At 40.9% G+C, this 12,763-nt stretch overlaps 1 protein-coding gene across 3 annotated transcripts in view; it reads right to left on the reverse strand.

The window, feature by feature from the left end:
* The window catches only part of LOC116315513 (protein NLRC3-like), a 24,110-nt gene extending 13,327 nt beyond the window's left edge, over positions 1-10,783 (reverse strand). Inside the window, exons 1-6 of one of the 3 annotated variants that reach the window (XM_039607572.1) lie at positions 10,484-10,588; positions 9,199-9,334; positions 8,800-8,901; positions 4,271-4,372; positions 1,244-1,320; positions 1-1,137 (exon numbers count right to left, since the gene is read on the reverse strand). The exon at positions 1-1,137 is cut by the window's left edge and continues 700 nt beyond it. In XM_039607572.1, the coding sequence (XP_039463506.1) occupies positions 1-1,137; positions 1,244-1,320; positions 4,271-4,372; positions 8,800-8,901; positions 9,199-9,308 (1,528 nt within the window). In that variant the 5' untranslated portion in view covers positions 9,309-9,334; positions 10,484-10,588. Of the gene's footprint in view, positions 1,138-1,243; positions 1,321-4,270; positions 4,373-8,799; positions 8,902-9,198; positions 9,335-10,483; positions 10,589-10,657 lie in introns of those variants that run through there. The other 2 variants (XM_039607573.1, XM_039607571.1) reach the window with 2 other exon arrangements.
* Positions 10,784-12,763: the final 1,980 nt, after the last annotated feature.

A 12,763-nucleotide genomic window follows, 5' to 3' on the forward strand; every position in this document is an offset into this window, starting at 1 on the left:
CTGTCACATCCAGACCACACTGCTCCAAGTCTTCTTGGTAGAACATGATGTTTCCTTTCTCCAGATGTTCAAACGCCAGCCTCCCCAGCTTCAGAAGAAGTTTTCTGTCGGCCTTTGTCAGCTCCTGTGGACTAGTCTTATGTCCCTCATGGTACTTGTTCATCTTCCTCTTTGTCTGAACCAGCAGGAAGTGTGAGTACATGTCAGTCAGGGTCTTGGGCAGCTCTCCTCTCTGCTCTGTAGTCAACATGTGCTCCAGAACTGTAGCAGTGATCCAGCAGAAGACTGGGATTCTACACATGATGTGGAGGCTCCTGGATGTCTTCATGTGGGAGATGATTCTGCTGGACAGCTCTTCATCACTGAATCTCCTCCTGAAGTACTCCTCCTTCTGGGTGTCAGTGAAGCCTCGTACTTCTGTTAGCCTGTCAACACATGTAGAAGGGATCTGATTGGCTGCTGCGGGTCGGGAAGTTATCCAGACGAAAGCCGAGGGAAGCAGATTCCCCTGGATGAGGTTTGTCAGAAGCTGGCTGACTGATGACTTCTGTGTGACATCAGACAGCAGCTTCCTGTTGGTGAAATCCAATGAAAGTCTGCTTTCATCCAGGCCGTCAAAGATGAACAAAAGCTGAGAGACAGCAAGCTTCTCTGCTGTGACGCTCTGTAATGTTGGATGGAAATCATGGAGCAGCTCCAGAAGACTGTACTGCTCATCTCTGATCAGGTTCAGCTCCCTGAATGAAAGCAGAACCACCACAGTGACATGTTGGTTCTCCAAGCCCTCTGCCCAGTCCAGAGTGAACTTCTGCACTGAGAAGGTTTTTCCAACACCAGCGACGCCATTGGTCAGAACCACTCTGATGGGTCTCTGTTGGTCAGGTAGGGCTTTAAAGATGTCCTGGCACCTGATTGGAGTGTCATGGAGGGCGTCCATCTTGGAAGCTGTCTCCAGCTGCCTCACCTCGTGTTGGGTATGAACCTCTTCACTCTGTCCCTCTGTGATGTAGAGCTCAGTGTAGATCCTGTTGAGGAGGGTTCTACTTCCTGTTTCATCACTTCCTTCAGTCACACATTCACATCTCCTCCTCAGACTGATCTTATGTTCATCTAAAACCTCCTGTAGGCCAACATCTGCTGAAAGAAAGAAAAACAGAAAGAAAACTCTTCAATGTCTGAACAACACAACAAGAAGTCCAGTTTTCAGAAAAGAGTCCATCAGCAGACAGATGTTAAGTCTTACTTTGTACACAGCTGCTCTGACTGGCTGTCTGCAGTCCAGCTCTGGTTCTGAATCTTTCTCCACACTGGTCAGAAGCTCTGATGGTCACAGAAAAAAGTCAAAGTGGAGATACTTTTGTTTGAATTCAGAATCAAAGTGATGCTTCCTTTCATTCGACTCATTAGAAAAAATTAAAGGAAAAATAACTTTTCTAAAAGTTTTAACACAGTCATGTTTCCAGTTCACTGACTTTTTGTCCATGGACACTCACTCTAACCTGAACCACAGCTACAACCCAATATTGTCGAGGCCTCATCTCCTCCATTCCTGACTGTAGAGGTTAAATATGCAACAACCAACAGAAGAATTTGGTTCATTTAAAAGAAATTCACATGGTGACCACGTAAGGTAACCCTAGTAAAGACGAGCTCCAAGCTCATTTTAAAACAAGTTGTCCTCTGAGCTGAACAGTTAACATCGGTCTTTATGTGCAGCTCTAAGGGAGTGTCGCTTCACTAGGATAATGTTGCAGATTAATCGTCTCCCGTTGGTTAAATTTAGACTCTCAGTTGGAAACTAAAGTCTTTTATATCATTTGTGGGATGATTTTAAAGATTTGTTTTAGTCACATCACCAAATGCAGTTGAACCACCCGTTGATCCCTGTGTGACCATTCTACCACTCTGAGCTATGATTTTTAATCATTTTATTGTTATCATCATTTATTTATTCATTCTTTGGAGGAGGGTTATTTCATAATGCTGCCCTAATGAGGACATATTCAACGAAATATGACAGAAACTCTTTCAGTTATTAATTAATAAATTAATAAATTAACAGATAAACTGTGACTGGCAGAAAAAGTATCCATGAAGAAGAGAAAAAGCTGCGATTTAAACGAGAGAGTGAGAAACTTGCTCGTCCATCTTCATAATACATGTTTATCAGTATCTGATGTGACCATACTGCAGCAATAACTACAATTCTTCATTTCTGTGACTGTTGATGAATCAAAGCAGGAATTTGAGCTCATCTCTGCACACAGAGCAGCTTCTGGGAAAAACTGCTCGCTTCAGGTCCTTCTCAAACATTTATGTTGTGTTCAGGTCACTTGGCCTTTCTAGAACATCATCCTTCTAATGTTTCTGATGACTCAGCTCACAGACACTCATCCTGATATTTTCCTTTAAAATTTGATGGTATAATTCATCTGAGTTTATAATTTATCTGCATAAATACAGAAAAACAGACCAAAACACCCAGTTTCACCAAGGAGAATAAATTGTTGTTTCCTTCCTTTTAATTCAGAGAAAAACTCTGATTTTGATTTTCTCTGTTCTCTTTGCCACAGCCCATCCCAGCAGCAGCTGAAGTAGCTGACTGTCACAACACTGAATAACCCTTTAGGAGGAATTGCAGAGGTCAGTAAAGCTCCAGTTTCAACAAGAGTTAATTAATCATAGTTCATCATAAATGTTGCCTGGCACACATGTTAATGTTAGCCATTTAAATATTAGCAGTTAGCTGAGGCCACAAACCTCGGTGAGTCTACTACTGCCGGTCCCAAAACCCAGATAACTGGGAGGGTTGCATCAGGAAGCATCAAACACATGGATCCAACTACTGCTGCAAACCCTGTGGAAATAAGGGAGCCTCCAAAGTACCTTTAGCCCATAGCCACATTAGCAGTCTGCTAAACTAGAATTAAGGTAGCTGTTAGCTGCTATGGCTAATAATAAAACAGCGAGGCAACAAACGTTATGGTTGTCCTGTTAGTCTGTAACGTTCTCATAGATGGTGTTAATTTAACAGGAAAACAGTTCTTTATGTTTCTCTCACAGTTCCTGGTTGAACAGCATCAACGACACAGAAACAGGATCGGCCTACATCACCAACTGGATTTGATCAGTTATGGAATGATTTACCACGACAGGCTCCTTCACTCGCTGCTTTTAAACTTCCTTTAAAACACACTTTTACTCCCTGACCTTTGGACCCAGTGTGACATGTTGACTCACTACCTCACACAGCTTAAAAATTGTCTTTTTGTTTTTTGGTGCTGCCTAAAATAACCTTAAAATATCTGTCCTATACACAGTTATGTTAATATATTTTTGTACTACATCAGGAAACTTAAAAATATTGTTTGTAATATTCTAATCCTTATTTTTAAAAGTGTTTTTGTCATTTTTCTTCTCCCACTGCATCACAAATAGAATCAAGTATTGAGTATTTTCCTGAAATTCTACTATGGTGACCCTTTATTGAACACTTTAGCTGTTTCTCATTGATTCTGGCTCTTTGGGACCTCAGAATATTGCACACCTTACAGTGACCTTTGGTGGTTGACCTCTTCTGAGGATGGCATTAATAGTCTTGTATTTTCTCCTCTTATCTATGATCCATCCATGGAAACTATTCAGTGAGGCTCCGCCCACAGAGGTTAGAACATGTTCCAGCCTTATGAACACCAGATACTGTTTCTCTCAGATCCTCACAAACCTCCTTTGATCACACACAGACACACTTCCACAAACATGTTCTCAGAAAATAAAAGCAACTCAAATATAAATAAATGATCTTTTTAAATGGAAAAGTAGGTTTATACTGGATTATTTATTTAAAAAAAAAAAAAAAAAAACACCTCATGACCAAGTCCAATATTCTTCTCTCATTTGATTCATTGTGGGGGTTTTTATCCACTTTTGGGACTTTTGTGAAGTTTTAGATCATATTTATGCAGAAAGATGGAAAATTGTAAAATGATCACAAACCTAAAAAACACAACCATAAATGGGTTAACAGCTCTCTTACATTGTTGGTTCACTTTGGGCAAATTTTCTGTTTTTTAAATGTGCAATATAAATAAACTGGATTTGGATTCACTTAAAGTCAAAAACAAAGTGAAAAAGATGTGAATGCTGTCAAAGTTCTTAGAAAGAAAAGGAGCAGTGAATCAAATCAAAATAAAACTATTTTAACCAATCAGAAATAAATGATGATGTCACTGATATTTTTACTTATTTAATGAGTCAGCAGCTCTCTTACATTGTTGGTGCAGGTTCATTACTGAATTCTGGAGGTAAGCCTTTGGACCAGTCACTCCTCACAGACACACAGCTGGATGCTGCAGACTGTGACCTCTGACCTCTGCAAACACAAACATCCGTCACTGATACATTCTTACATGAACACCAGCTGATCATCCATCACTCACAGATTTCTATCAGACTGTGAGCACTTTTACAGAAATGTGACATTATCACAAACAGCTGATTGTTCTGTTGGTACCAACACAAATCAGCATAAACACAGATTATTGATCTGATCAGAGATATTTCTGCTGTGAACAACATGTGACATGTTAACATCTGCCTCTTCCTCCTTATTATGACACACAATCTGTGTTTGATTGATTGATTGATTGATTGATTATACTTTATTCATCTCGAGGGAAATTGGGTTAAGGCTGCCAGCCGTGCCAGCGCCGTCTTCTTACCCTTCCGACCATACATACATTACACAAACATCACAAGGGGAAGACAGGTCAGAGGGATATAACATGGAAAAAGCACAACATGAGGAAAGATAAGGAGAAAAAAATAACTCCCCCCAGACTGAGCTCCAACAGGGAGATCTGTTTGAGAACAGAAAAAAACACCTCTGCACATAGCACATGAAAAAAACTCTTAATACACCAAAGAAACACATGACAAGCAACAGGGGTGGGTAAAGGGTGAGAGACAGCCAATGTAGACAGTACATCCGGGCCTGCAGCCTATGTGCTGGTCTCCTTGATCCACCGTCAGCATCGGAAGGAAATAAGCGTCGAAGGCATTTGGAGGGGGAGGGGGGATGAGTGTCTATCTGCATGTGTATATATGTGTGTGTGTGTGTTCAGAGATCAGCTGAGACAGTGTCCTTTGCCCTGCCAGGCTAAGTAAACAGTCTTCCAGCCAACCCAGGTGGCCTTGGATAGAATGGGAAGAACAGTCTACACACAGTCGTTATCAGGGTGTTGTTGTTCAGCTCCAGCCTTGAGACCGCAGCTGGCGCTGAAGGGGTACCCGCATGAAGTGATGGTGGTTTTTACTTTAGTGCGAGCAACTCATATGAATTTCAAAGCTGTTCTAACACACTGGTCTCTCAATCTCCCGTTGGAGAGCCGTGAGCTTCTCCATGATGTTATCAAACTTGCGCTCCGTGATGTTGTCATTCTTGTGCTCAAAGAGCCGATTCTGAGAACTCACGACCGCAGTGAGCTTCTCCAAGATGTGATCCAATTTGCGCTCAGAGGTGTTATTCCGAGCGAGCCCCTCCAGATGTAATCCAGTTTGCACTCAGAGGTCTTGTTCTGAGTATTCACGGCAGCCGTGCGGTTCTCCAAGATCTTATCCGTGCTGCACTCAATGAGCCCATTTTGAGAAACTCACACCTCGTGCCATCGTTTCAATCCCAGCGGGCAGCCTTGTGGGGGTTTGAACAGCCGGTTCCGCTTTCTTGATTCTTCAATAAGTCAGGGCCAAGCCAGCTCCGGTGAGCAAGAACCCTGTTATCATGGTTCCGAATAGGTAGATATCTTCAGCACTCAGGCTCACCCGAGCCCAGACTTCTCGTTGAGAAAAGGGTGTCAATTGCATTCAGGGACCAGTTGATCAAATCCATAATTCCTCTTTTAGGTTTTAGAGAACAGACTGTGAGAGAGTGTTCCAGGGAAAAGTAATACAAAAAAAACACAAGACTAGACAAGGACACAAGAGGCTAAGCAGGGAAGCTAAGGGAGAGGAGGAGGAGGAGAGAAAGTGCGACCACCTTCACCGAGAGCAAGAGAGAGGAAATGCTCAGTTTGTTCTTCACGTTTTCTCTGACAGATGGCACCGGTGTGTGCCATCTTTCCTCTGTCAATTGTGTTATTGTTTGTTTTGTTTCTGACAATTCCTGTCACTGAAATCAACTCACAGCTGGTGTATGAACAGCAACAACTTTTGGATCCTCAGTTTTGAAATCTGTAATCAGAGAGAACAAAGAACAGGGTATCCACCGCCCCTGGCTGATGTTCCTGCTTACTTGCTACGTGGAGCACTTCCACCTGCCCCATCGCGCCATCATAGATGCCGGGGTTAACGTACCGGTCGGCTGGTGAAACTTAAAGCTTGCCTTACTTTTTCTTTAGCGGCTGCTCCAGCTGGTTATGGTCTGTTCTATCGCATCCTAAGGCGTCTCCTGGTTCCTGTTATCTCCTGTCTGGTTTCTGTGGTGGGCTTAGGTGTCCATAACCCTGCTCACTGCTGTTTCTCGCGTCTTGGGAGTCGTGGAATAAACTTTTTGAATTTGCACCCATTAACTTGGGCTTCACAGACAACTTCTACTCAGGCTCCAGCTCCAACTCACTGCAAACAACTCTGTGTACCGGTTCCCCCCCTCCAGTTTTGAACTTATCATGTTTGAACTGGGACGTTCTCAACCAGTTGTGTGTACAGTAACCTATTGCCCACCTAGGTTTAACAAAGACATTTTAAATGACTTCATGTTTTTTGGCTGACATTGTGCCTAAATATGATAGGATTTTAATATTCATGTCTGTTGCCCTGATGGACTGCTTGCTCAGGAGTTTTTAAATCTTATTGAGTCTTTTAACTTTGTACAGTCTCTACAAGGCCCTACACACCAGCAGGGGCACACTCTTGTTATCATGTGGTTTATCTGTTTTTAATCTGGAAATTGGGGATTCAGTGTTTTTTGATCACAAACCTGTTTTATTTGACATTTCTCTTGAGTTTAAAGCTCGCACTCCACCCAGGCGCTGTCAAATGTTTAACTCTTCCACCGCTGCTCACTTCTCCTCCAGTTTCATGAACAGATATTTTTCTCAGATCATTGCATTAAATTGTCATAATCCTCTTGTTTTTGTTTTAAGACCATCAGCTCTATTTTAAACGTGCCCCAGTCTACCACTCTGAAAGGCTCTGCTGACACATGTAATCAGTTCCTTTCTTTCTTTGTAAATAAGGTTGAGTCCATCAGGTCAGCAGTAGTACTTCCTGCATGTGAACCATCCATGTTTATTCCCTGCTCAGCTGCTTTACACCAGTTTGATCCTGTTTCAATCACAGTTCTCACTGAGATGGGTAGGCAAATTAAACCTTCTGGTTCTCCCGTGGATGTTATCCCTGCATGGCTCTTTAAAGAGGTTTTCCCTTCAATTGGAACCTCAGTCCTTGCTATTATAAATAGCAGTATTACTTCCAGTGTGGTTCCTGATGGTTTTATTAAACATGCAATTGTAAAGCAGGCCTTGACCCTTAAGTTTGCTCAAATTTTAGACCCATTCCAAAACTCCCATTCATTTTAAAGATATTGGAAAAAAATAGTTTTTACGCAACTGAATACGTTTTTAGATACTAATGGTATCATGGAAGTTGTTCAGTCTGGTCTCTACACTCCACTGAAACAGCACTTTTACAGGTTTTTAATGACATCCTTATAGCAAATGATTGTGGAAGCTCTGTGATTCTTATGCTTTTAGATCTTACTGTAGAGTTTGATACTGTGGACCACAGTATTCTTATCTTCAGTTTGGAACACAGGATTGGCTTCGTTCCTATTTGAGTGACAGAACCTTTTTGTCCACCTCAGCCCTCCTTTCTTGTGGGGTTCCACAGGGCTCAATCCTTGGTCCTCTTCTTTTTTCTTTGTACTTGCTCCCTTTGGGGTCTATTTTTAGAAAACACTAAATATCTTTTCACTGCTACACAGACTGCTGCCAAATTTACCTGCCTTTAGAACCAAATAGTCCAAATCCTTTTAAACTGCCTTGAAGATGTAAAGGCTTGGATGGCTCTGAACTTTTTGAGCTTCAATGAAAGCAAAACAGAGGTAATTATATTCAGGCCTAATAATACCTCACGCAACCCACTTATTAATTATTGTTAGCTTGGGTCATATATATCAAACAGCATGTCACAAATCTGGGAGTCATTATGGACTCAGATTTTAAATGTAATAAACAAATCAGTTTTGTGTTGCAAAAAAGAGCTTTTTCCAGTTGAGGCAAATAGCAAAGCTTAAGTCAGTTTTGTCGAGGCAGGACTTGAAGAAAGTAAGACACCTTTATTTCAACTCAGCTTAACTATTGCAATGCACTTTATGCTGGATTCATCCAGCATCGTTCTCACGTCTTCAGCTTTTTCAAAATGCTGCTGCCTGTCTCTTAACTGGTACACACGCATGAACATATCTCACCTATCCTGTCCTCTCTTCATTGGCTTCGTGTTCATCACAGAATTAATTTCAAAGTTTGTTTTATTGTATGTGAGTGGTTTTATCTTTTGTTTTCTCTCTGATTTTGTTCACTTTGGGCAAATTTTCTGTTTTTTAAATGTGCAATATAAATAAACTGGATTTGGATTCACTTTTTAAAGTCAAAAACAAAGTGAAAAAGATGTGAATGCTGTCAAAGTTCTTAGAAAGAAAAGGAGCAGTGAATTAAATCAAAATAAAACTATTTTAACCAATCAGAAATAAATGATGATGTCACTGATATTTTTACTTATTTAATGAGTCAGCAGCTCTCTTACATTGTTGGTGCAGGTTCATCACTGAATTCTGGAGGTAAGCCTTTGGACCAGTCACTCCTCACAGACACACAGCTGGATGCTGCAGACTGTGACCTCTGACCTCTGCAAACGCAAACATTATTGTTCACATCAGTGTTTCAAGCTGCTGCAAACACACAAACAGGTCATGTGATGTTTCCTGTCAGTAACAGTCCTCTTAGATTAGATCACAGATTTTCTCCTTCAGCTGCAGAGACATTCAAAGGAAATCAGGACAAATCAGTTTCATTTGTTTCATAAAAACTTTCACTGTCAGGAGATAGTTTAGCCAAAAATCTGAAACCTTTTGATTTTCATAAATTAAAAAGTAATCAGGATCATTATTTACACTCTGAATAAATGAGTCAGCAGCTCTCTTACATTGTTGGTGCAGGTTCATTACTGAATTCTGGAGGTAAGCCTTTGGACCAGTCACTCCTCACAGACACACAGCTGGATGCTGCAGATGCTGCTCCGTCCTCTTCCTCCATCTTCTTGATGTCAGGGTGGAGTTAGTCTGAGAGGTAAACACACACACTCAGAGGTGCTGTTGTACTGGAAGCATCACACTGACGGGTTTCTAATGTTGGAGCTTTGGCCCTAAAGTCCAAACCAGTTATTTTAGAGGCTCAAAGTCATGGAGAAAAACACCAAAACCATCACATTATTTAATAAGTACATGATCAGGTTGATGAAGGAACTCAGTGTGTTTGGGATCATCATCATGGTGAGGAGCCCACATGTTACGGCTCCTTTGGAGAGAAGCTGAGAAGCTGCAGGAAGTGAGCTCATGAAACCAAACTGCTGTTTGTGAGCAGGATGACTCTGTGTTATTGGATCTGCTCTGTGTTCTACATATGATCAATACTTTAAACATGTCATCTTATATTTGTTGCACTTTGTCACATCTGTCTTTAAAAATAGATTTTTAATGTCACTGAGAGTTCTTTTCTACCTTTATTGGTTTATTTTGGAATAAATTAAATATAAAGGTGCCAAAAACTGCCTGCAGCTTCTGCTCTGTGACAGGAAACTACTGTCAGGCTCAAAATGACTTCAGATTATTCATCACAGACTGTTTATAGATTACAGGACACGTTACCGTTTTACTGTCGATGTTTTATCTTAAAACGAAAGCGTGATAAGGTCTTACTGTGAATCTGCGCGCTCATTGGCTATTAACTTGAGACTGACAGGTGGTTATCCAATCAGCGTGCGGCCTCACAGGCATAAAAGTCTTAGTTTGTTTCTGAAGGGATTTTCAGATCAGACCTGATGTTTCTGCCTACAGCCTGTTTACCGATATAATCAATATCAGATATCAGAGCAACAGAAACCTCGGTGATCAGGACGCCGGGACTGAGAACAGGAAGTGCCTCAAACGTCACAGTTTCATAAAGTCAGCCTGAACTCCACTCACCGAGTTTCTGTCGCCATTTTAGTTTTTAAAAATCCGGTGATTAAGGGCGGATCTTACTGTGAACCTGCGCGCTCATTGGCTAAGAACTTGAGATTGACAAGTCGTTATCTAATGAGCGCGCGGCCTCTTCCGACATAAAGTTGTTTCCTTTGAAAAACCAAAGTCTGACTATTTTTGCCTCCACTGACGGAGCCTGTTGTTCCCGCCACAGAGACACAGTAATGTCAGAGCGGTGTTAACCCTCACCTGCCTCAGCACAGCTCTCACTCTCCTCCTGCTCGCTCAGCTAAACTCACTTCCTCTCTACTTACAGGAAACAAGCGCTCAGAGGACCGACCGGCCTCACATTTCACCCACAGACACGAACAGCGTGGAATTATTTTGTGTCATAAGAAGAAACATATTCATGTTAACACTCACCTGCCTCAGCACAGCTCTCACTCGCCTCCTGCTGCTCTGAACGGAGGATCAACACTTTCACTTTCACTGCTCCGCCCTAAGCACAGAGGATGCTGGGACTTGTAGTTTTTACCTTTTGACTTGTAGCAGCCACACTGGCTTCACGTGTTCTGATTCAGTTACATATCGAGTGGGAGGAAGTGCACATGGATTTAATCCCAGCCCTTCAACACAACTTATCAGTCAGTATGTATTCGGCTTCCTTACTGATATAATCTGCAGTAATAACAATGGACATATTTATAATATCATATATACACCACATAAAGTCACATTATTATCATGTCATCATGTTTTTGTGCTTCCACACAACAAAGCCATTACCTCCAGTTTGAAACAGTTCAGACTCTCCCTGTGAAATAAGCATTTAGCTGCAACACACTGTGAGACAAACTGCACACAGACAGTTTGTGCTGCAACTTTAGCAAATCGGTTTGATGTTTGGAGGCTCGCAGTGAAATGACATAATAACTCCCCTCAAATGCTTCAAGCAAAAGTAACAGGTCTGTTTTGAAAATGTAAAAAGATAAGATAAGATAAGAAGAACTTTATTGTCATTGTAGTTATTCAACAAAATTTGTTTGGTAGCTCACAGAGGCCAGCAGCAATAAAACAAGAAGCAGCATAGTAATAAATAACCGTGGTAAAAGTATAAGATATAAAGTAAAAGGAAGCCACTTAGCACAGTAAATAACAAAGAAAATGTAATAGTATTTACAATATACGTTTGAGCGCAAATAGTAAGAAGTAGCAGAAGGCAAGAAGTAGAAAGTACAGATATTTGTTTAACAATGTAGGGAGTAAAGATAAGAACTACTCAGAAAACAACAACTCAGGTACAGTACAGATAACTCTGAATTGTACTTAAGGACAGTAACAAGGAATTTGTACTTCAATACTTCCCAACTGTGCTGCTCAGGGAATAAGTCCTGATTTTCTTCACATCACACTTTCATTTACACAACTTCCTGCAAATATTTCACAATAAAAGCATCAGACAGAGGACTTTTAATGTGAAACAGACACAGGAAATGATGGGTTTGTATAAAGAGTGTAACACAGTAACTAACAAGGGCGTTAGGAACAGAGTTGTTCCTAAGAGCAACAATAAGTTCTAAATTTCTTACTCTGTCTACGTGGATCTCTATAAAGTGGTGCATGCAGGAGCAGTTTCTTTTACTTATCACTTGAAAGCAAAAACACACAGAGTTCACCCTCGATGCAAAGGTGTGATATTAAAAGACCAGCAAATGTGCAAATAAACCGAGAAAAACCATGTCTGCGGTGAAATCCACGACAGCTTTAGGTGTGCAATCAAGGCTGTGAACCAATTTACTAATTTAACGGAGGGACTGTAACGTCCTTTTTCACCCCCACTGCACAGAGGCGCAATGGCGCCGTCTATTGGAATTCGACATTGTGTGAACGCGAATTGTTTTATTTTAACTTTGGTGGGGAACAAAAATAAATCCCTTTAAATGGCAGAATGTGAGAGGGATGCTAAAGATATGCAAACCTGACCCCTGTTAATCATGACTCCATCATAAACCTGCTGAAATAGTCTGAACAACTGAGCAATTCAATCACACAGAACTTCATTACAGGCAATTAAGTTATTTATAATTAACTCTTAGATGGGCACGTGGGGTCACAAATGACCCCACGGGTTGTTTTTCTTCGAAATCTTTAAAATGAAAAGTTGTAATATATTCATATTCCAGGTATTCCTCAAAATATGTTTGTAACATGAGGCCATTTGCATTTTTATTTATTTTTTCATTAATTTAAAAGAAATGCAGTTTTTGTATTACTACCCCACTCTTCCACAAGTGGGGTCAAAAATGACCCCAAGCAGTTCCTGTGGAATCTTCTATGAACCTTTAATTCTTAACAACTCTGACTGTCCCACTTACACTTCTGCTGGATCAGGAATTCATTTTTACACAGTAACATACATGATTTATAGTTTTCTGTGCATTTCAAACATTGTCCTTTCTGATGTTTATTTGTAATATCTAAAGTAACATGGCTGCTATGAGGCCAGCTAGGATCCCTATGGACCTTGCC

Source organism: Oreochromis aureus, linkage group 3 (genome assembly GCF_013358895.1).
Source record: "Oreochromis aureus strain Israel breed Guangdong linkage group 3, ZZ_aureus, whole genome shotgun sequence".
NCBI lineage: Eukaryota > Metazoa > Chordata > Actinopteri > Cichliformes > Cichlidae > Oreochromis > Oreochromis aureus.